The 23,779-nt window shown below is 43.3% G+C and overlaps 1 protein-coding gene across 6 annotated transcripts in view; it reads left to right on the top strand.

Annotated features, from left to right (window-relative positions):
* The window catches only part of LOC117425878 (adenylate cyclase type 2-like), a 51,915-nt gene that overhangs the window by 11,286 nt on the left and 16,850 nt on the right, over nt 1-23,779 (top strand). For 5 of the 6 annotated variants that reach the window (XM_058993964.1, XM_058993967.1, XM_058993962.1 and 2 more), the window contains exons 2-8: nt 14,241-14,774; nt 17,322-17,519; nt 17,769-17,933; nt 19,184-19,333; nt 20,795-20,955; nt 21,775-21,886; nt 22,694-22,821. In XM_058993964.1, the coding sequence (XP_058849947.1) occupies nt 14,610-14,774; nt 17,322-17,519; nt 17,769-17,933; nt 19,184-19,333; nt 20,795-20,955; nt 21,775-21,886; nt 22,694-22,821 (1,079 nt within the window). In that variant the 5' untranslated portion in view covers nt 14,241-14,609. Of the gene's footprint in view, nt 1-11,029; nt 11,251-14,240; nt 14,775-17,321; nt 17,520-17,768; nt 17,934-19,183; nt 19,334-20,794; nt 20,956-21,774; nt 21,887-22,693; nt 22,822-23,779 lie in introns of those variants that run through there. The other variant, XM_058993963.1, reaches the window with a different exon arrangement.

The raw sequence follows: 23,779 nt of genomic DNA, 5'->3' as shown, positions 1-23,779 counted from the left end.
GTGAGGTGGGGTACTACTGTACTGTACTGTACTGTACTGCACTGTACAGGTTCCTCTGCGCATGGGACCTGTGTTACCACAGAATCAGGGAGCAGTGCAGATGGGTATCTTTGTCAATGAGGGAGGAATGTCGTGGGATTGCTGATTGATATCCAGCAGTGTCTGAGGCAGGCCTCACTGTTTGCATGATTGAGAATGAGGAACGGATTGTGTGCTGCTCAGGAAGTGCACTGCCTCTGATCTGGGTCCTGCAACAGAACAGGGCGGCAGCTTCAGTGTGAAAATGAGAAATGCTGAAATAACTAAAAAAAAGAATCCATGAATACAAAAATAAAGAAAGGCTCAGGCAGTCGCTGCTGACAAAGTATTGCAGCAGCCCCTGGGTACCACTGTTCAGTGGGCATTGTTTGGTTATTTAAGTTAAAGAATGCAAAAGCAGTGTATTGACAGGACATGTCAGTTTTTTTTTATAATCGGAAATTGCTGAAATGAGTTACAGTGTTGCTATAATCACGCCCCCTTCATGTTGAATCAGGAGCACAACTTGAATGATATCTGTAGCCAGTGCTTGATCTTAAATTGTAATCCGTGCATGGAAGACATCCCAATGCTGTGACACCTGACCCACATGTTTACTTCACCAGACAAGCAAAAGACATTCCATTTGCAAAAGACATGGACAATGCAATGACAATGTGATTCTGTGCAGCAGTCTGTACTGTACTCTGTGGTCTCTTTGGCACCGTCCTGCGTTGTCTTCCTCAGATTAAGCATGAACTTCAAAGCAGTGCTTTTATTATTCTGTGTGTTCCAGCTACAACTATGAAACTTGCATTCTGCACGTTGCTTGCATGGTGGTGTTACACGTCTGTAGAGTTCTATTGCATGTTGTGTGCATTGCAGGCATGGTGGTGTTACACGTCTATAGAGTTCTATTGCGTGTTCCAAAGGGAGCAGCACAAGGTCTGAGTTGGTTTTAGTATTAAACTGCTGAGAAGAGCAGCTGTGACTTTCAGATGTGGTCAGCTGGGAGCTGAATAAACACAAAGGTCAGACATTATCCAAGGACTCTTTCTTTACAGTACAGTAACACCCTGCCATAGTAAAGAGGCTGATGAAGTCCATCAGAACAGTAGCGAAGCCAGGTTTTGAATACAGTGTAAATGTCATCGGTTGGACCATGTTTCGCCTGCCTATTAGAAGTGTGTGATGGATCTGCTGCAGTTTCATCTACACTAGAGTGGGGTTTTATCCCTCTGGCAATGAAACCACTGAGATTTCTCATAATGGTGTCATTTTCTACTGCAGTATAATGTTATACAGGTGCTGTACAGGTAACCTGCTGGCCCTGCAGTGGGATGCAGTGAGGCTTCTCTGGTGCTGGACCAGCCCAGCCGGCCCTGTGTGTGCAGTGGAAACGATGTACAAGTGGCTCCTATACAACCCTGTGCATTGCAGGACATCTCACTGTTTCAAGGGCTTGGTGTTGCAGAATCGAAACAGGATGAGCACTCCTCAGTTCCGACAGCATTTTGATTCTTAGCACCAAAATGACGGCTCCTGTCATTTCGAGGAAAATCTGCATGTAATGGACAATATTGACCTTATCACCCTATATCAGGGGTTGTCAAAGTTGGCTCTTCCACTCCTGAGCTTTGTTCCAACCCTGTTCTACAGTATATTGTTTCATTGAACCTATTAAACCTCCATCCAGACTTGCAGCAGTTCATTCTAGAATTAAAGATAGAGTGGAGTGTCCCTCCAGGACTGGGACTGCACCCCTTGCTCTATATTCATATTCAGTAATCCTGGGACAAGTCACATGATACCGTCCCTGGGTTAAACATTTCTACTTCAAGGTAACACAAAACAAATAAAATCACTGCCTGTCTGTGTTGCATTTATAAAAGGCACATTTTGTGATTTAAGAACATAAAGTTTACAAACGAGAGGAGCCCTCATTCGGCCCATCTTGCTCGTTTGGTTGTTAGTAGCTTATTGATCCCAGAATCTCATCAAGCAGCTTCTTGAAGGATCCCAGGGTGTCAGCAACATTACTGGGGAGTTGGTTCCAGACCCTCACAATTCTCTGCTGCAACAGTGTTTGCCACTCCCTATTTTTGTGTCGTCTGCAAATTTAACAAGTTTGCTTACTATGTAGATTAGGAATAGCAGAGGACCTAATACTGATCCCTGTGGTACTCCACTGGTTACCTCACTCCATTTTGAGGTTTCTCCTCTAGGAGTCAATTTGAACCGGTGTCATTACTCCATACCGCAGCGTTGCATGGACAGTAATAATTACCAGATGGCTGAAGCTTGAAAATGCTTAGCCGCGTTACTTTTAAATGGGCTTTTGCTTAATAGTCCGCTTAGTTGGTTAATTTCCAACTCTGCTGCCCACTGTGAAGTCAGCAGCACTTCAGTTTGTCACATGTGTGTCTCTTGAACCAAATCGCTGGTAAGTCTGAGCCATTGAATGTGATTGGGGGGGCGGGGGGGGGAGAAGCACATTTTGTTGTGTTGCGACTCAAGGACGTTGCGTCGCGTTAATGACGGACCTGGAGAGCATCGGCACCATTGATTCCGTGCTATCTACTGGAGTGGACCGAGGTGCCATCACTGAATATTTGCACAAGAAGGAGGGGGGCACCTGAATTGTGTCTAACTAACCTGCTTGATTTTTTTGAGGATGCAACATCGACAATGGATAATTGCAAAGCATACGACATGGTTTATTTAGATTTCCAGAAAGCTTTTGACAAAGTCCTGCATAAAAGATTAATTCTCAAACTGAACGCAGTAGGGATTCAGGGAAATGCATGCACATGGATTAGGGAGTGGTTAACATGTAGAAAACAAAGTACTGATTAGAGGAGAAACCTCAAAATGGAGCGAAGTAACCAGTGGAGTACCACAGGGATCAGTATTAGGCCCTCTGCTCTTCCTAATCTACATGAATGACTTAGATTCTGGTATAGTAAGCAAACTTGTTAAATTTGCAGTTGACAAAAAAACAAAACAATGTGGGGAAGCTATAAAAAAAAGGCCAACAAGATGCTCAGATATATTGTGAGAAGTGTTGAATTTAAATCAAGGGAAGTAATGTTAAAACTTTACAATGCATCAGTAAGACCTCACCTAGAATATTGTGTTCAGTTCTGGTCACCTTCTTACAAAAAGGATATTGCTGCTCTAGAAAGAGTGCAAAGAAGAGCAACCAGAATTATCCCGGGTTTAAAAGGAATGTTGTATGCAGACAGGCTAAAATAATTGAATCTAGTCTTGAACAAAGAAGACTACGCGGCGATCTGATTCAAACATTCAAAATCCTAAAAGGTATAGACAATGTGGACCCAAGGGACTTTTTTGACCTGAAAAAAGAAACAAGGACTAGGGGTCACAAATGGAGATTAGATAAAAGGGCATTCAGATCAGAAAATAGGAGGCACTTTTTTACAGAGAGAATTGTGAGGGTCTGGAACCAACTCCCCAGTAATGTTGTTGAAGGTGACACCCTGGGATCCTTCAAGAAGCTGCTTGATGAGATTCTGGGATCAATAAGCTACTAACCTCCAAATGAGCAAGATGGGCCGAATGGCCTCCTCTCGTTTGTAAGCTTTCTTATGTTGTTATGTTCTTGTGCAGAGCGCCCCTCTCCGAGTGTTGCTAGGGAAATGGCTCTCAATTGTGGTAAATGTCACAGCGCTTTGCATTCGCAGTGCTTGTGTAAGAGGGGTGGTGCAATGTAACAGTGTCTCACTGTTTGGCTTATCTGCAGAAGCCACATCCACAGGTAAGATCAGATATGGGTAGCTTCCAAGCTGCCAATGGTCTTGAAAAGAACAGCCGCAGAAGTGAAACTGTTTTGAAGCAGGTCTATGGAAAATGTGCCCTGCACTTAACTTGCTTTAAAAGCTGCCTTGTGTTGCATCACCCTTTTAAGATGCATGTGTGGGCTCGTTTGTAGGGGCCAGTCAATGCAGAAAGTGAATGAAATCCTGTTTCCAGTGTGCTGGTTAACGTCTGACAGGTAGTGTAACACGCACACACACACACACACACACACACAGTGCTCTGTACAGAGTATAGAACACTGGGCTATGTCTTCGGTACTGCTACGACTCATTCAGCCTTGCTGTCCCATGGGATGAAAGTATCTTTATTGGTGTCCGATGAACAGGACCAGCAGGGGTTAATAACTCTGTTAGACTGCGTGCTCAAACCCAGACTGCTGAAAATAGAAAAAAGGAATTGAACAGAACAGGGAAGAGGAACGAGAAAGCTGAAACAGTAACGAAACCCAAATCTGAAATGCATTTCAGAGCTCAGACCTGGTTGCTGTAACATTGCTTTTTAAAAATAAAAGTGCACCGGCCAGGGTTAGGCACAGAGTGTGTTGGCACTGCTCTTTTATTAGACTAGGCTGAATCGGTAACATGTTAGGTATGGGCTTCAGTGAGTTACAGGAAAATAATTCCATCTAGGGAAGGTTGAGTAATTTATAAAGTGTCACAGAAACCCGAGATGGAATTGTTTTCCTGTAACCCACTGAAGAGGCCCATCTATTATTTTTTATAATCCAAGGATACCCTTGTGATGCTAATATTAAAGAAGACGAGGTTCAGCAGTACAGTTGGTTTTTTTTAAACATAGTGTTTCAGTGCTGTACAGATGTTCTGTGTCGTTATCCGTTAGTGCTTCAGCTTGATTTGGATGGTTGCCTTTACCTTGTTTTAATTTCCTGTTCCTCTCCAGTTTCTCTGAGATATGAATGTACCATCTTTACATCTTCTTTTTTCTAAAACATATTCTCATTTTGTTGATCATTAATGAACATTTCTGTACTGTGGGTGTTGTCGAGTGATTTAAAACAAGACTTTTTGTGTTTGAATTGAAAGTTATGGTCTCGGAGTTGAATGGGTCAAAGTTCAAGTATATTTTCCTCTAGAGGAATTATCATTTTTTAACGTCACTACTGTGGTATTATGCCCTTTTTTATTGGCTTAGGATGCAAATATAGCCTTCATCCATGTATTTTCACATTTTGTTTGCACCTGAGCGTACTCCACGACGCTTTCAAATTAGACTTTACATGTAGAATTTACACAAACTACTCCACATTGATAAAGTTAAAATATGAATATAGAGTATAAATAAGTAAGATTTACAGAGAAATCAGCTGAGGTGCAAATGATTTGTTTGAAAGGTCACAAAATTAGTGAAATGGTTTCAGCCTGTGTGTGTATTGAAAGTGGTTTAACTTTTAGATAATTTCCCTCAGGTATATAAAGACTTTCAAGCTGCAACTCACATAGTGATCCAACAAAGCAACCATGAAGACCAAGGAGCTTTCGAAACAAGTCAGGGATAAAGTGGTAGAGAGGCACAGAGCAGGAGAAGGGTACAAGAAAACTTCAAAGGCTCTGATTATCCCTCTCAGCACGGTGAAGTCCATCATTGAGAAGTGGAAGATGCATCATACCACCCAGACACTACCCAGATCAGGTCTCCCTCCCAAACTGAGCAGCCGGGCAAGCAGGAAACTGGTTCAGGATGTCACTCTGAAGCCAATAATGACCTTTTAAACCTTTTTTTTTTTTTTTTTTTTTTTAAGTGGTGTGTGTTCCGTCTCTTGTTATCTTTGTAAAGTGTGTAAAGCCCTTGCAGTGTTGCAGCCTCAGTTAGTGGGGCTCCTCTTGTTAGCTCACAGTGCCTGGGAGACACACTCTTTGGTACAGTGTGATCCTCAATGAGCTTGCAGTGTTGCAGCCTCAATTAGTGGGGCTCCTCTTGTTAGCTCGCAGGGCCTGGGAGACACACTCTTTGGTACAGTGTGATCCTCAATGAGCTTGCAGTGTTGCAGCCTCAGTTAGTGAGGCTCCTCTTGTTAGCTCGCAGGGCCTGGGAGACGCACTCTTTTTGGTACAGTGTGATCCTCAATGAGCTTGCAGTGTTGCAGCCTCAGTTAGTGAGGATCCTCTTGTTAGCTCGCAGTGCCTGGGAGACACACCTGCTGGGGGTTGGGCTCAGCGGTTGGGAGGTGATGTGTGACAGGGGGGCCCTGTCTAGAAGCATCCAAGAGTCCAGCAAGTCGGAGAGATTTGTTTACATTTTGAAAATTCAAAATCCTCTTCAGCCTCCTTGCTTTGACTGCCTCTGTTATGCTTTACTGAAGCCACAATCTTTGCATATTTGTTGCCTTATTTTAATCTTCTGTTATATTCTGATCTTCCTTTGGCTTGCCCTTGAGACAGCTTGGATCCTTTTCAGTACAGTAAATGCTGTCTGGTTTATAATACACAAAGCAGCTGAACTCGTGATTAGCTTGCAGGGACCTCTTGCAATCTCAGGAATCGGTGCAACCCGGGGCATGCGATATTAACGCCAGGGACACCTGCTGTGCTGAACAGTTTGGGGATTCTGCCTGTGATGTTGATTTGCTCTACTGCCCAGGCGAGACCGACCGCTAAACATATTTCACTGGCAAGTGAACTGAGCATTAATAGCAGTCATACAGGGCCAATAGGCTTGAACAATGAGCTGCGCCATTCATCCCTCTCTCCCACTTTCCCTCCCTCCCTCTCTGCTAGAAACCCTAGAGGAGCTGAGCAAAGAGGGATTTAATGAGGACAGGAAAGCTGGGAGTTCCAGTAAGTTTCAGGGCTGGCAGGTACTGTGAATGATTCATTTGTTAAGCAGCACAGATTACAAGGAGGTTGTTGGTACCAGGAGTGGGTTGTGGTATTAACAATTATTTCTTTGTCCTGCGTATATAGGTTTTAAACAATAATGAAGACAATGACAAGTATTATTCAAAATATATTGAATTAAGCTGTTAATTAAACATTACTCATTACATCGTACATAGTAATATAACAACAAGCAGTTATAGCCAATATATTCTGAAACTGATTATATTAGTCACCTATTTTACAGTAACGGCAATAGGTGGATAGAGTCTACCTGCACACTGGACACTCTTTCTCAAGATGTGGCTGGAAGTTTTGTCCTCTGGATCCCCAAGTAGTGCGTTGATGTCCACATACCTGTCCTTTTGAAGTACTAATTTACCAACTAAGGTTAAGCTAACACAGTAATGCATGTCCTGAACTGATTAGCAGAGTGTCATTGTCATTATCAGTTGTTGATGCATAGTTCACCCCCTAGTCTCTGTAAGTCGCTTTGGATAAAAGCGTCTGCCAAATGACTAAATAATAATTCAATGGCTCAGCATTTGCTAAGCACCGATAACCTCGTTTCACTTCCTCGGAACCTGTTGCTTAAACAAGTTCTTGCTAAACTTATGCTGCCAACAAGAAATGTACGGATTTTAACAGAATATTCTAGTTCTACTTGTGAAAAACACTTTTTAGATCTTGCAGTGCATCTGCAGTTGCTTCCAATGACATCTGCTTTCACAAAGTGCAAAGTGCAAGCTCCTATCACAGGTACAGGGTCAAAGCTGTACCCTTTCATACCCTTCACAGTTCACACTGCAAAGACTCTCCCTTATGCAGTCCAGTGGTGCACATAGTCACATTTCATATTTTCCTTTAAGGTCACCATTAATCTTGTAATGTTAAAACTAGTTATTCCAGTAGCAGCTGTTTTACAACCCAAGCTTGGCCCTTGCAGTGGAATTGGAAAAGGTTAGTCATTTCTGTGTGTGTTTGTCTGTGTGATTCATTCTCTAGCCTGTACAGTAAGTGTTCATGATGATGAAATCACTCTCGTTGTTGGTTCAGTGATGTCTCAGATGAAACCAGGAAGTACCCACTCCCCCCAATGCACCCCAATGTTTCTGGAAGCTGTCCATGTACAACCTGAAATGCTGGTGTTGTGTGGGCTGTTTAATTAATACAATAGTAGACACAGCACACATGAGTAACACAGCTAACTAATTGATGGTTTGTCATTTGGGGTGCACAGTAGCATTTCATTTGAAACGCTCAGCCCATGCTCTGGGTTTGTGGCGCTGGCTTCTCGCAAAATCATCTTTTGTGCTTGGTTTAGGATGTGTTTTTCTTTAACAAGAATAGACCGTGGCCCATGCGCCTACCGAGTATAGAATCCAGGTTTGGCAGAAAGCGTCTTGAACCAGGAATGGTTTTAAAACACACGTCTGGCTAATTGAATTCTGTTTTGAATCTAAAACAAGTTGTTGGATTGACATATGGTACAAACGAAGACTGTACAGTGCCAGCGAGGAATTAAATACATGGACTAGGCAGACGAAAACATGAGTCCACTTTGCTCTGCAGATACTATAGCATTACCGATTCCCCACAGACTGAAGCAGCTGTAAGGGGCTGTGTGGAAAGATACTGAATCCTGGTCACGGCAGTGATGGGGTGTTGGTCTTGTCTCTCATCTTTTAGTAGCACTCTGTAGAACTCCCTGTGGAGGTCAGGCCAGGCATGCAGATAAGAGGAAAGGAAATCTATGAGTGGCTGCAAGCTCGTTGAACAGCAGCTTCCAAAATCAGAAGCGGATTGTCTTTTTTGTTTGTTTTTTTTCCACTGTTTAAACAGGGTTAGATTTATTTCCCTTTGATTTATAATAATAAAAAGCAGTTTATGAAAAGGACTTCTTAATTGGCTTCCTGAAGCGTGTTAGTCACACAGTACTCCAAGCCCAATGTAATCAGAGACATTGTCGTGGAGATCACAGCTCACCCAACCGAGAGAAGCCTTTTCCTGTGTTTCACACTGGGGCTCAAAATGCAGCGTCTGTGTGTCTGTGTGCCTGCGTGTCAGTCTGTGTGTCTGTGCCTGCGTGTGTCTGTCTGTCTGTCTGTTGTACATGTAGGACTACATTTATAAATTAAAGTGTGCTTGCAGAGGATTAAGCTCTGAGCTTGTTTTAACATTGTGTGTGCAGTGGACTTGTCTGTGTGCCTGCGTGTCTGTCTGTCTGTCTGTGCCTGCGCGTGTCTGTCTGCCTGTCTGTCTGTCTGTTGTACATGTAGGACTACATTTATAAATTAAAGCGTGCTTGCAGAGGATTAAGCTCTGAGCCTGTTTTAACATTGTGTGTGCAGTGGACTTGGTGCTGTTTTGCCTGGGTGGCAGTGTGTAGAAAGGGCTTTGCTTAGTGGGATCGACTGGGTCTTGCAGTCAGTAAAGCTGCTGTGGTTCAGAATCTGATTATCTTGTAGATGGTTGGTGTTTTCGGGAGATGAATGCAGGAGGGAATGGGTGCTTAGATACCCATGGAAGATAATGAATGTGTGTTAATTCAGTTAGCATTCTTAGTTACACCTTTCTCCCAAACGAGCTCAAGATTGCGAGGAAATAATTGCACAGTAAAACCTGCAACACTGCTCTATCTTTTATAACTTTTGGTTAAAGTTTATTAATAAAATACAGTACAAAAGCTGGAAAGGTTAATATCAAAATCTTAGAAATCAGCACATTAATCTCAGTAAGCAATACTGGTTAGGCAGAATCTCCGTGTAAATGTCAATTACAAGCGAAAGTAATACATCAACTTGCTGTAATGTGTCTATTCTGTAAGACTCATTATTTTCTTCAGTCAGTAAATATAAGATGAATATGCAAGCAGGATGATCTTTTGAGTGAATATGAGTCCGTAAATAAATGAATATAAGTTCAGTGAATTCAAATTCATAGCGTATTACCAAATCGTTTGTAGTCCTCGGTTTGACCACTTGCATAGAGGCAGAGCAGTGGAGCTGCATGAAGCATTCTGGGGCTGTGACTGCCGCACAGGAAATGAATGCATTGGAAGTGGAAAGAAGTCTGCACCATTTTCTTTTTGCTGATCCAGATGTATATAAACTGATTGATTACAGAATCAATTCTCAGATTTTTGTTTTTCTTTGTTCTGTATGCAGTCCTTTCGGGAGATGGAACAAGAGATATGGAATCGACATTAAAGGATTTTGTACATCAAAATGATTTGGAACAAAGCAGTAAATATCAGCATTCAAACGAACCCCCTCCCCTCTTTGCATCCCAGTACTCCTGCTTTATTGGGTGTTCTGTGTATATTGGAGAAGATGAGAAGGCAGTTATTTAATGATATTCCTCGTTTAAAACAGGAAGATGATGGGATTCATTCTGTGTGAATTTGCATACAGAATTTCCAAAAGTGCTGCAGGTGTAATTGAGGGGCAGCCTCGTCCAATCACAGCACAGCCCCTGCCGGCACTTCCACAGCAGAGGCCCCTGTTCACAAGAGGTTGAGTGTCATTGTGCTGTTCCTGACGCTGGATAAAGCATCACGTGACGCTGCACACATTGTTACACGAAGCAAAGATTGCTAATCTAGTCAAGTGGCTCTGATTTTTTGTTTTATTATAAAAAAAAAGAGTGAAATCTCTCTGTCATAGTCCTTCAGAAACACAGCTAGTTGCAATGGTTATCGTGTGGGGGGAGGGGGTTCCTTGCTGCCTTGCCAGTGGGTCTCGGCTACCCTCTTGGGGGTTGAGGGTGCAGTTCAGTCTCCATGTCCGTCCTGCCCTTGTTCCCTCTTATCAAGACTGCCAGGAAAGTGTGCCTGCTGGGCTCTGCAGCTTTATACAGGACATGCTGTCCTTGTGTGCTTTCAGGGTTTGCCATGGCAACTTAAGAATATTACGGCAGCAACTTCATGGCCAGTGCTGAGCTACGTTCTAATGAATCTGGCTTGGGACGGGGACGTGTTTGTAAACAAACAGTGCAAATGAATAAGCTTGATTTAAAGATCATTAACTGAGCAGAGCAGAATAAATCGGAACACGGCATAACTTTACCGGGACAATCCTGTTTGTGTGGTGGCAACCAGCTTTGAATCAATGCGATTTGCTTTGACTCTGCCCTGCAGTGCTGAGTCGCGAGTGGAATTTCCCATCCCTTTACAACACACTGTTTGGCCTGCAAACCAATCCCTGCTGTCCAAGGCAGGCTTTCATGAAGTGCTGTTTTAATGTCTCTGCTGTTTAAACACAGATGCTCTGGACACTATCAGTTCTCACAGATTCCTAAATAAACAGATGAATAAACACCAGGCTAATGAACCTCCTGTATTAAGTGAAGTCGTCCCAGGCTGACAAGGGATCCTGCACTTCTCTGCCAGATCACTAGCAAACTGCAAACCGAAGTGGCTGCATGGAACAAGGCAGCAAGCAAATACAGCTCTCTCTATTCAAACTGCAGAGCTTCCTGTGAAGAGGCATGGAGACAACAGTGACTGTATTAACCTAGTGGAGTATGTATGGGATGAAAGATCTGGATAATGATGATGGTGAGGAAGATAATTATACAGTATACCACGGTGGGGAAGAGTTTTGGTATTCTCTGGGTTTTCCAAAACCTGCTTTTATACTCGCACAAATATCCATTATTACAATGTCATGCCGGCCATGATAGTTTAAGAGAGCTGTGGTGTTTTCTGTTGCTGTGGGTGAGAGGCTGTGCTAGGAGCTGTCTAGAGGTTTCTGTTGCTGTGGGTCAGTTGGGGCTGTGCTGGGAGCTGTCTAGAGGTTTCTGTTGTGGGTCAGATGGAGCTGTGCGGCTGTGCTGGGAGATGTCTAGAGGTTTCTGTTGTGGGTCAGATGGGGCTGTGCTGGGAGATGGCTAGTGTTTTCTATTGCTGTGGGGCTGTGCTGGGAGCTGTCTAGAGGTTTCTGTTGTGGGTCAGATGAGGCTGTGCTGGGAGCTGTCTAGAGGTTTCTGTTGTGGGTGAGATGAGGCTGTGCTGGGAGATGTCTAGAGGTTTCTGTTGCTGTGGGTCAGATGGGGCTGTGCTGGGAGATGGCTAGAGTTTTCTGTTGCTGTGGGGCTGTGCTGGGAGATGTTTAGAGATTTCTGTGTCTTACTCTTCCACACAAAGTCTGTGTTGCGCATGGAGTGACACTCCCAGTGAAGCCTGTCCTGGGGTGATTGGTGGAACGTGGTGTGTGGTTTGTGATTGGTGGAACGTGGTGTGTGGTTTTGAGTCTGTGTCTGACTGCAGCAGGTTTAATGATGTTGGGTGAGGACTCTGTTGCTTGCGTCAGTGGCAGCCCAACTAGGGAACAACAACAAGAAGAAGTGACAGCATCCAGCCTCCAAACAAACCCAACCCTTCCATTTGTGTAGATGATAATTACAGTGCACACTTCCGCGGCCAGGGAGGGTTTACTCTGCTGTGCACTGTAGACTGTGACAGTGGGCTAGACTGAGCTTCTACATAAACTTGAGCAGTTTTCTCGCAAGTCCTGTATCCTTAACAGTTTGTTTCCCTTTTAAAACAAACTACACAGAAGGAGTTGGAGATCTTTCAGTGTTTGTGTTTTGTGCCCCCACACAGAACAGTTCGCACCCCAATCTTACTTACAATAGAATACTGTGATGTCAGTATGTCATGCTGTTCAGTACATGTCATTCACATTGAGGTTGACTGTTCCTCAGCGGTATCTTCGGGGGGTGGGGAGGGGGTCTGTTTTTGGTCTGCCCCAGTATATAGCAAGGTAGAGTGAAGGTAACGTGGCCCTATGTGTTTGCTGTGGTGGTGGTTTTGTTGTTGCTTCAGTCACACATCTCTCTGTGATGAACTATCAGAAATCCTCCTCCACCTCACTGTTGTCAGTACAGGGGGTTTATGAAGTTGTGGACATCAGTCCCCTCTGCAGCCCCTGGTTCTCATGTGTTTGGGGTTCCCAATGATTCAGTCCCTTGACCCACCACAGGCACTGGTAGCCCTGCTTTATGGGAGTTGAACTATCTTCAGGCAACGCTCTGGAGGTAGGGGTTTCGAGTGTTTGAACTGAAAGCACAGTATTGACACTTTCAATTAAAACACACCCCATAAATACGTGATATTGGGGAGTTTGGGCCCAGCCCCAGCGTCTCCCTGGTGCTGAAAAGAAATGTCTACAAGCACCCCTTCCCTGAGGCCCCAGTCAGCGCTGCTGGGCAATGTGACACCACACTTTACACTCATTGTTAGCTTGGCGTGGGCTGTCACCATGGTAGCGTGACCAAGTAGAATTACCAGAAGAGGCTGTCCGGAGTCGGGAAATGCAACACTATTGGTATATTGTTCTAGTGTTAGAACAACTTTAAAAAAAAATAATAAATAAAAAAGAGCAAAGTAAAGAGTTGGGAAAGATCCAAACAGGTATTGTTAGAGCTCTGATATATCAAGGAATTCACTGCAGTATCTGAATTTCACACTGCATTGCTGGTTTTTCTTTTCAAAGCTCTTACATTTTTATTTTACAAAACTAATAAATAACTTCAAAGCAGTTTAATTCGATCACTTAATTATTCTGCAGTGGGTTCCTACTAATTTCACAACATTAACAAAGATTGCGTCCCTTCGGAACAAATTATGCAGATTGAGCCAAAAAAAATGTTTTTTTTGGTTTGTTTATATTTGTGCTGTTTTATTTTATGTAACCATTTGAAGCGGATGTGCTCTGGCTAATAATAATAATAATAATAATAATAATAATAATAATAATAATAATAATAACCACACTGGCCTGAGATAGAGTGTAACCTACCAATAACCACACTGGCACCATGGATTACACAAACTGTATGCATTGTGCACCATGGATTACACAAACTGTGTGCATTGTGCACCATGGATTACACAAACGGTATGCATTGTGCACCATGGATTACACAAACTGTATGCATTGTGCACCATGGATTACACAAACTGTATGCATTGTGCACCATGGATTACACAAACTGTATGCATTGTGCACCATGGATTACACAAACTGTATGCATTGTTCACCATGGATTTCCACTTGGTTGTGTGGTGTTTTTTATGTTTTTGTGTGTAGTTATTAATGGAAGGGTTCAATTTGTTAAACCACTTCAACGTCAGATTGAGTTTCCACAGCAAACACACAGGCTTGTTTAGATCAAAGTGGGTTATTTATAAATTCTCCGGGCAGGGTGACAGGAGGACAATCCCACAACTTTTTGGCTTTTTTGCGCAGCCTAATTTTAATTGACTCCATATACAGTAAGATCTGCATTGTTTGTGGAAAGATTACATAGTTTACATTAGGATGTTAAACACCCAGTACAGATCACAGCCCTGAGATCAGCCTGTCCTGCTGAGAGAGAGAGAGAGAGAGAGAGAGAGAGAGAGAGAGAGGCAGTTTATGACTGCTCAACAAAAGCATGTTTCTCAATAGTTCACAAACCCCAGCAGTGCAAGATGTACTGACCTTATACATTGTGTCCATTCAGGTCTTTTGTTCACCCTGCCTCTGTCTTGTCTCTTTCCAGGGCTCACGTCACACGACGGCTGTAAATTAGGGTTCACTTGGGAAGGACGGACAGTTTATTTTGTGGAAAATCAGCTGCAAAGGATCCCCCGTCTCCCTGCTCTCCCCTTCTCTGCACAGAGGGCTCTGCTGAAGGATGATTCTGAGCAGCACGTGGTGATGAAGAGGAATGAACAGTGTGTGTCTGAGTGCTGTGATCTGAACTACTGTGCCTCGGAGAGGAGAGAACAATCTGAGATCACTATGTGAGTCTCAGGACAGCCGCTTCACAGGGTTCGTCCGTTTTGCTTTCTTTACATCCACACACTGCAGTGTGTATAATATTTGCACAATCAGCCGGCTATGCTCTTTGGGGGCTGAGGTGTACACCATGCCCGCCAAAGGGAAATACTTTTTAAATGACCAGGAACCGGACCGGGGCTCTCTGTACAAACAGTACTGCTGCATTAGCAAGCACCAGCTGCTGGTCCTCTTGCTGGGCATCGCTGTGGTCTCCTGCCTGGGGCTCCTCATCGTATTCTTTGCCAGTGGGCTGGTGAGTACCGATTTGCTTTCATGTAGTGCATGTCTGTCGTTGCAATGTTGCCTTACTAACACAGCAGACAAAGTGTGGCTTGAGGCACTAAAGGGTGATGCACTGCTCGTAGCACATGACCTGGAAATGATGATGTCATAATGGAACCTGCAGCAGGTTCACAATTCTAGCTTGCAGCATTAAAGTAGAACTATAACAAAACAAAAAAGAAAAAATAATAACTTTAAATCCTGCATACCCCTAACAAAGAGGTCCAGGCAAAATAAGTCCACTCCACACAGCAGACCAGTTTCCATATTGGACCCTGAAGCTGTTCAGGTACTTGCAGTGGGGTTGCTGGAGCCATGTTGCTCTTGTGCGATGGGAGCGTCTCGTTGAGCTGTTCAGGTACTTGCAGTGGGGTTCCTGGAGTCATGTTGCTCTTGTGTGATCGGAACCTCTCGTTGAGCTGTTCAGGTAGTTGCAGTGGGGTTGCTGGAGCCATGTTGCTCTTGTGTGATGGGAGCGTCTCGTTCAGCTGTTCAGGTACTTGCAGTTGTTACAAAGTATCACATTAAAGTATCATGTAACAAAGTATCACGATACAGATAATAGCCTGTTACAGAATACAATAAAATCAGTAGTAAGAGCAACGTCAAATGAGCGAAAATAAAAATTACAGTAAATAATTGTTTGACTACTGAATGATTTTGTGAAAATGTCATTTAAAGTCCTGTTAATCTGTTAATATATATTTTACCAAAATACAACCAAAAACATTGGGCAAACGTAATACTTTACCCATTGTAGCAGCTTTAAAGTCATATAACCTTGACTTCATGCTACAGGAGTAATCTGTTTTGAACTAAAGATATTGACAAAGACTTTACTGTGACTGCTCACTTGCTTATACTGCTGTAAAGCTATATAAAGAACACAGACACACACAGACACACACGCACAGACAGACACACGCATAGATAGACACACACATCTACCCAGACATATATACACACACACACACACACGTGCATAGACAGGCACAGACACAAACAGACACACGCAGTCTCACTATAAAAAGTGAAACGAGATGATTGAACTCTTGACCCCTTTGTTTAAAGAATCTCCTTTGCAGCAGTGAGTGTTCATTGCATCTGCTAATTGTGCAATAAAAGTTTGAGATAGACTCATGTGAGCTGTTCCTCTTTTGTTTTTCTTTACACGTTTTCTTTTGAAATCCAACACTTGTGAAATCTTGACGTCATTCAGGAAGTCCGATATCATCAGTCCTGGTATCTAACACTGTGAACATACAATCCAGCCTTCTATATCACTAAATACATAAACAGAATGGGAACCTGAGATAGGAATGTTCTACTCACCGATGACGATTAGGAGTGAAGAGATTTGAGAATCTAAGCCAATAAGGAGCATCAATGTGCCTGTAGAATGTGCTGGGGTGGGGGAGCTGGGGACACAACACATTAACACAAAGGTGAACAGTTCACCTTCAATACCAAACATACCAATGAAGGAGCTGAAGTATTGAATCATTCCGTAGCTGATGCATGGTGCACATGCTTCTTTGCATGACCTTCTGAGCTTGTGTCATCGGAGTGCGATCGCCAGTCAGGTACTGGCACCACTGCATGCATCATGTGATTTGTATTAGTTTTTCTTTTTTGCTATTATTTATTTGGACTAGTAAAGGAGACATTCTGTAAATGAAAGGAAAGCATTTTTCAGCTTCCTTGCAAAGGTACTACATAACCTCTGCTTTGAACAGGTTGATCAAACATGTGCTGCCAACACAGTTCCTCAGAGTCATGTTTCCTGGGTATTCTGTTTAAATGGCCTCTTCCTGCCTGCTGTCTCCGTGTACAATGAAGGAGTGCTTTAGCTTTATTGCCGCCTCATGAAGGTGTTGTCCCTGGAATATTGTTTGTAGTATTTATAATTGGACATTTGAAAAGTGTCCATTTTGAAGCTCTTGCATTTGTTTACACCACTGTTACTGGAGGTCGCTCGGTTTATTTTCGGGCAGTCTATAAACTCTGTATTTGGTGTTTGAGAACATGTATTTACAGGAGAAATGCAACACTGTGTTCTCTGTCTCTGTTCTTTTGAGCTCTTGTTTTATTTGTAAATGTGCCCAGTCCGAGGGAAGTTAGGCCTTGTTTTCTAACCTTGAGTTTTGAGACTTGTTTAACGTCTCTGGCCTCCTCAACACCCAGCAGAGGCAGTGATTGAGGTCTGGCCCAGAGGGAACAGCGGGAGAAAGCACCCATACTGGGCCACCACCACTTTGTAGCCCCAGGTATTTATTGGTACTGAATCTGACCAAACCCTGCTTGACTTCTGGCAAGCCTGACCTGTTAGAATGTATTAATAGACCGTGCTGATAACAGACCTGTGTCTGTGTATCCTCTTCATCTGTGTGGATGCTGGATTCAAATGTAAACAGCCTGTTTTCTCTCAGTAACCCACTGCTGTTCCCTGCGTGGTGTGGAGCTGTGGGTTGATGTTCTCTGGTGTAATCCCGGCTGCTGAATTGCTTCTCCTGTGCAGATCGCCGCGGAGCACGCGCTGTTCCTCGGCACGGTGTGCAGCGCGCTGGCCTTATTCCTGTTGGTCTTCATCCTGGTGTGCACAGAGTCTCTCTTCCAGAGGTGGATGCGCTTCCTGGGGGTGACAGTGTGGATCTGCCTCCTCGCAATGGGCTACGTCTTCATCTTCGACGGGAAGGTGATCTGTGCATGGGACCAGGTACGGGCTCATTCACTATGGCTGCACTATTATGGGATCAGGTACAGGCTCATTCACTATTACATGAGGTGCATAGGCAGTCCTCGTCAAGCAGTGGGTTTAGCTGAAAGGGACGACAGTATTGGGGGGGGGGGGGGGGTTTGAAACAGAAGGTCATATACATCATAAGTGGTAGTTTTGAGATCTCTTCATCACTGAAGTGCATGTGTGTTTACTAGCTTGTCCTCAGTGTCTCTCTCTCTCCTGCAGGTGCCTTTCTTTCTGTTCATAATCTTCACACTATACACCATGCTGCCGTTCGGGATGTGGGAGGCCGTGGTCCTCGCTGTCCTCTCCTCCGTCTCTCACCTCATCATTGTCTGCATCGCTGTCGGAGTGTTTGACAAGTCCCAGCGGTTCAGCCTTGTGTTCCAGGTGAGCCGGGCCCTCAGCCTGGGGGTGGGAGCAGAGTGACGCCCACTGTGCAGGTTTCCTCTCCAAGGACGGCTGAAATATACTGCGGCACATTACAATACATAGCTGTGTATTTTTGTTTTTGTTGCAATTAATAAAAAAATAACAAAAAAAAAACATGAATCAAGTAACGTAACGCTCTGGTTAGCAAGTAGTTCTAGAAAGCAGGATAGAGAAGCGACAGGAAGTGTTCTGATGTGGTGCTCGTTCCTGTGAGAGGAGTGTCGGAGGTCAGGGCAGAGCAGGGTGCTTTGTTTCTGCTGCTCTCCAGGAAAGGGAGTCTATCGCTCTGCAGAGGACGGACTGGGGAGGTTGTGCTTCTGGTGTTAACAGGTTCAGGAAGGGGAGAGGCTCAATGTGTGTGAGGGCTCAGTTTGTTTAACTGAGATAATGACGGTCCTGGAGCTAAAGCAACAATCTTTCTCTCTGTCTGTCTGTCTGTGTCTCTCTCTCTCTCTCTCACATATGATATATATATATATATATCTATGAGTGTGAGAGAGCATCAAAAGAAACTTATCACTATTATCACACGTTTATTTAAAAAAAAAGGTATATAAATGATGGACATTGATGAAATGTTTTTGATTTCTTATTAATCACTCGATCATTCATCCTTAACCATGACATGCTTGAGTGACTATGACTGAAGCATATGCACTTAATCACCTAATTAGTGAGACAGTTGATTGGACACGGGATATGGAGTGATTTCAGCTGTTCAATTGCAAGCTGAATAAAAGCAATAAAGAAAATCACAGAAAAAAAAAACAGTATGCCGCGTCTGTCCAGAGAGCAGCGCCTTCGTGTGATCGGCATGTTGGAGGCTGGACTAGGGCAGCGTACTGTGGCTCACTGTCTTGGGTGCTCACAGCCAGCAATTTCAAACCTGGCGAGATGGTATAACCAGACACACTGTCAATGACAGGCCACGAACTGGGAGACCAAGAGTCACAACACCTGCCCAAGGTCGATAGATCGTTTTGCAGCATCTTCGTGATGTCAATTGTTAATCAGTGCAATAAAAAGTCACTGCACCTGCTCTGAAACAGAGCTTGTCATTTTTTGATCACATCTAATGAATTTTATCCAAATATAAGTGATACATTTATTTTGCTGCTCAGTGTGTGTGTGTGTGTGTGTGTGTGTCTATATATATATATATATATAAAAAAAATAATGGTGTTTCTTCTGGGATTCTTTTTTTCCAGATATTGCCAAATGTAATCATTTTCCTGTGTGGCAATTTGGTGGGAGCATTCCACAAGAAAATGATGGAGAGTGCCTTGGAGCAGACCTTCCTGGACACCCTGAGCTGCCTGGAGATCCGCATGAAGCTGGAGATCGAGAAGAGGCAGCAGGTAGGGAGGGGAGGGCACTTACATGGGAGCAGACACAATGGACAATCAATCAACACTGATGCCATTTCTTACATGGGAGCAGACACAATGGACAATCAGTCATCACTGATGCCATTTCTTACATGGGAGCAGACACAATGGACAATCAGTCATCACTGATGCCATTTCTTACATGGGGGCAGACACAATGAACAATCAGTCATCACTGATGCCATTTCTTACATGGGAGCAGACACAATGGACAATCAGTCATCACTGATGCCATTTCTTACATGGGAGCAGACACAATGAACAATCAGTCATCACTGATGCCATTTCTTACATGGGAGCAGACACAATGGACAATCAGTCATCACTGATGCCATTTCTTACATGGGAGCAGACACAATGAACAATCAATCAACACTGATGCCATTTCTTACATGGGAGCAGACACAATGGACAATCAGTCATCACTGATGCCATTTCTTACATGGGAGCAGACACAATGGACAATCAGTCATCACTGATGCCATTTCTTACATGGGAGCAGACACAATGGACAATCAGTCATCACTGATGCCATTTCTTACATGGGAGCAGACACAATGGACAATCAGTCATCACTGATGCCATTTCTTACATGGAAGCAGACACAATGGACAATCAGTCAACACTGGTTCCAATGGAAACCCTCTCCTGGGGTTTTTACATATTACTTAGACATGGGCTGAAGATGCTCTATTCCATGGGTCTCCAACCCTGGTCCTGGAGAACTGCTGTGGCTGCTGGTTTTTGTTTCAACCAATCTCTGTTACTTAACTGAACCAATTATTGGCTTAATTAGTCAAGATTAACAGGTGTTCCAGATCTTTAGCCACTGATGATGTAAAGACACCTATAAAACCTGCAGGATCGGGTCTCTCCATTTAGATGAATGGAGTAGAGCCCCACAATTGTATGCATTTATTTATGAATTTATTTATCAAACCTGACCCCAGTGTCAGTGCTAAAGTGGTAGAAAGAGTCTCATTGGTACAGACACAGATAGCTGTGCAGTGTTAACAGACACGTACACTCCTGTAATGAGATATGAGCTGCTCAGTGTTAACAAACATGTACAGTGCTGTAATGAGATCTCCGCTCTGAGCTGTGCAGTGTTAAGACATGTACACTCCTGTAATGAGATCTCCGCTCTGAGCTGCGCAGTGTTAACAGACATGTACACTGCTGTAATGAGATGTGAGCTGTGCAGTGTTAACAAACACGTACACTCCTGTAATGAGATATGAGCTGCTCAGTGTTAACAGACATGTACACTGCTGTAATGAGATGTGAGCTGTGCAGTGTTAACAGACACGTACACTCCTGTAATGAGATATGAGCTGCTCAGTGCTAACAGACATGTACACTGCTGTAATGAGATGTGAGCTGTGTAGTGTTAAGACACGTACACTCCTGTAACGAGATCTCTGTTTGCAGGAGACCTTGCTGCTGTCGGTACTGCCAGCCTATATCTCCATGGAAATGAAGCTGGCTATAATAGAGAGACTGAAGGAGAGCAAGGACAGGGATGCTCAACAGAGACAGGTGAAGGACAACAACTTCCACAGCCTGTATGTCAAGAGGCACCGGAACGTGAGGTACTGCACGGCTTTTTCGCCAATCACTAGAAATGCTTCATGAATAATTAGTAATTTACACTGTCGCTAATTATTAAAATAGCATGTTCCTAGCTGAATAGCTATAAAAATATATGAATGAAAAGTGAAAGTGTACTTCATGCAACACGATGAATTGTTTGCTGCAATGAAGATTACAGTAGACAGGCAGCCAGGTTGACAGACTGCATTTATTGCTTGTGGAAATGATGTCAAAGCAATTGTTCCGTGACAACCTCAAAGCGTTTTGTAAAGAAAGCAGATCCGGTTTTGATTTAATAGAATGAATCCAAATGAAGTGAAGCGATTTTATTTAATTTTGTTTTCTGTTTTAGAAGCACGGGGTAATGACTGCCACGTGAAAGCTGTGATTTTATCATTCCACACTTTTTTTTTGCCTAGCAACTAACTGATATAGAAGTCAGGTGATTATCCTCTTAGCAGTGGAGCTGCAGCTTGACTGTGGAGCTCTGTGGTTGGATGGTAAAACGTGAAGCAATCACCATAGACAGGATTATCTTAAGTAACGTTTTTCCTTGTTAACTGCTCTCTCTTACACATTATTTTTCTTTTCCTTTTTTTATTATCCTGTCTGGTTTTTTGCTTGTTGGCTTTTGAAAATAGATGTACCACTTTTCTCTCCCACATTTTAGAAGGTGGCTGAATTAGTCATTTTCCGAAGCCCAGTTTAATTCCATTGCACTAAACGATGTAATCATTTTTCAGTACAATAAATAATAAGTGTGTTTATTGGATGCATGGACTTGTGTTCGGCGTGACTGATGCCGTTGTCTGTGGCAGCATCCTGTACGCGGACATCGTGGGATTCACACGCCTGGCCAGCGACTGCTCTCCTAAGGAACTGGTCATCATGCTGAACGAGCTCTTCGGGAAGTTCGACCAGATCGCAAAGGCAAGGGGGCCACCTTCGGGGTTCTGGGGTTTTATTTAAACATTGTGTATACAGCTCAAGGGAGACTGAGAGCTCAATACGGTTTGCATGTTTGCAACAATGGCTTCAGTTGATCGTACACTGTAGAAGGTGCTAGCTGAAGCGTTTCTCTACTGTAGAAGGTGCTAGCTGAAGTGTTTCTCTACTGTAGAAGGTGCTAGCTGAATCGTTTCTCTACTGTAGAAGGTGCTAGCTGAAGCGTTTCTCTACTGTAGAAGGTGCTAGCTGAAGCGTTTCTCTACTGTAGAAGGTGCTAGCTGAAGTGTTTCTCTACTGTAGAAGGTGCTAGCTGAAGTGTTTCTCTACTGTAGAAGGTGCTAGCTGAAGTGTTTCTCTACTGTAGAAGGTGCAGCTGAAGTGTTTCTCTACTGTAGAAGGTGCTAGCTGAAGCGTTTCTCTACTGTAGAAGGTGCTAGCTGAAGCGTTTCTCTACTGTAGAAGGTGCTAGCTGAAGTGTTTCTCTACTGTAGAAGGTGCTAGCTGAAGTGTTTCTCTACTGTAGAAGGTGCAGCTGAAGTGTTTCTCTACTGTAGAAGGTGCTAGCTGAAACAATTTTCTATTTAGTTTCTTATGGTTTTACCTTAGATTTCAGCATTTTTAAGTTATAGAGTTTGTTACTTAGTTAAGAAGAAAGCTCTGTTTCTGACTTTCTTCCAGTTTTTTGCTAATGCTGTTTTCTTTTTAATGAATAACCTAAGCTTCATAGAGGAGATGGGCTGTTTTCCTATCAAGTGTTTTTATTTTTTTTGTGTTTTTTTTTTTTTACAGGAAAATGAATGTATGAGAATAAAAATCTTAGGAGACTGTTACTACTGTGTGTCAGGGCTGCCTGTATCCCTCCCGAACCATGCAAAGAACTGTGTGAAGATGGGACTGGATATGTGTGAGGCTATCAAGTGAGTGGAGCGGGCTGTGGAGTGACCTGCCTTAACACTGGGGTCCAGGGGGCTTTTACAAGATCATTGAGTATCGCTAATAAAGGATTGACTTTCCATTTGTCACCAGAGCTACAGCTTCTTTTTATCTCAATTACGAAGAACATGTAGATCTGTGCCAATATACCTCAATGTAGGATCCAGGAGAGTTATACAATATACCTCAGTGAGCTGGGTGTAAGGACCTAGGAGAGTTTAAAATATACCTCAATGTGCTGGGTGTAAGGATCTAGGAGAGTTATACAATATACCTCAGTGAGCTGGGTGTAAGGATCTAGGAGAGTTTAAAATATACCTCAATGTGCTGGGTGTAAGGATCTAGGAGAGTTTAAAATATACCTCAATGTGCTGGGTGTAAGGATCTAGGAGAGTTATACAATATACCTCAATGTGCTGGGTGTAAGGACCTAGGAGAGTTATACAATATACCTCAATGTGCTGGGTGTAAGGATCTAGGAGAGTTATACAATATACCTCAATGTGCTGGGTGTAAGGACCTAGAAGAGTTTAAAATATACCTCAATGTGCTGGGTGTAGGATCCAGGAGAGTTATACAATATACCTCAGTGTGCTGGGTGTAAGGACCTAGGAGAGTTATACAATATACCTCAATGTGCTGGGTGTAAGGATCTAGGAGAGTTTACAATATACCTCAATGTGCTGGGTGTAAGGACCTAGAAGAGTTTAAAATATACCTCAATGTGCTGGGTGTAGGATCCAGGAGAGTTATACAATATACCTCAATGTGCTGGGTGTAAGGATCTAGGAGAGTTTACAATATACCTCAATGTGCTGGGTGTAAGGACCTAGGAGAGTTATACAATATACCTCAATGTGCTGGGTGTAAGTACCTAGGGGAGTTTACAATATACCTCAATGTGCTGGGTGTAGGATCTAGGGGAGTTTTAGACTGACCGGA

This window comes from Acipenser ruthenus, chromosome 20 (genome assembly GCF_902713425.1).
Source record: "Acipenser ruthenus chromosome 20, fAciRut3.2 maternal haplotype, whole genome shotgun sequence".
NCBI lineage: Eukaryota > Metazoa > Chordata > Actinopteri > Acipenseriformes > Acipenseridae > Acipenser > Acipenser ruthenus.
The sequence above is the reverse complement of the archived record's forward strand: the minus strand, read 5'-3'. Positions and strand labels throughout refer to the sequence as shown.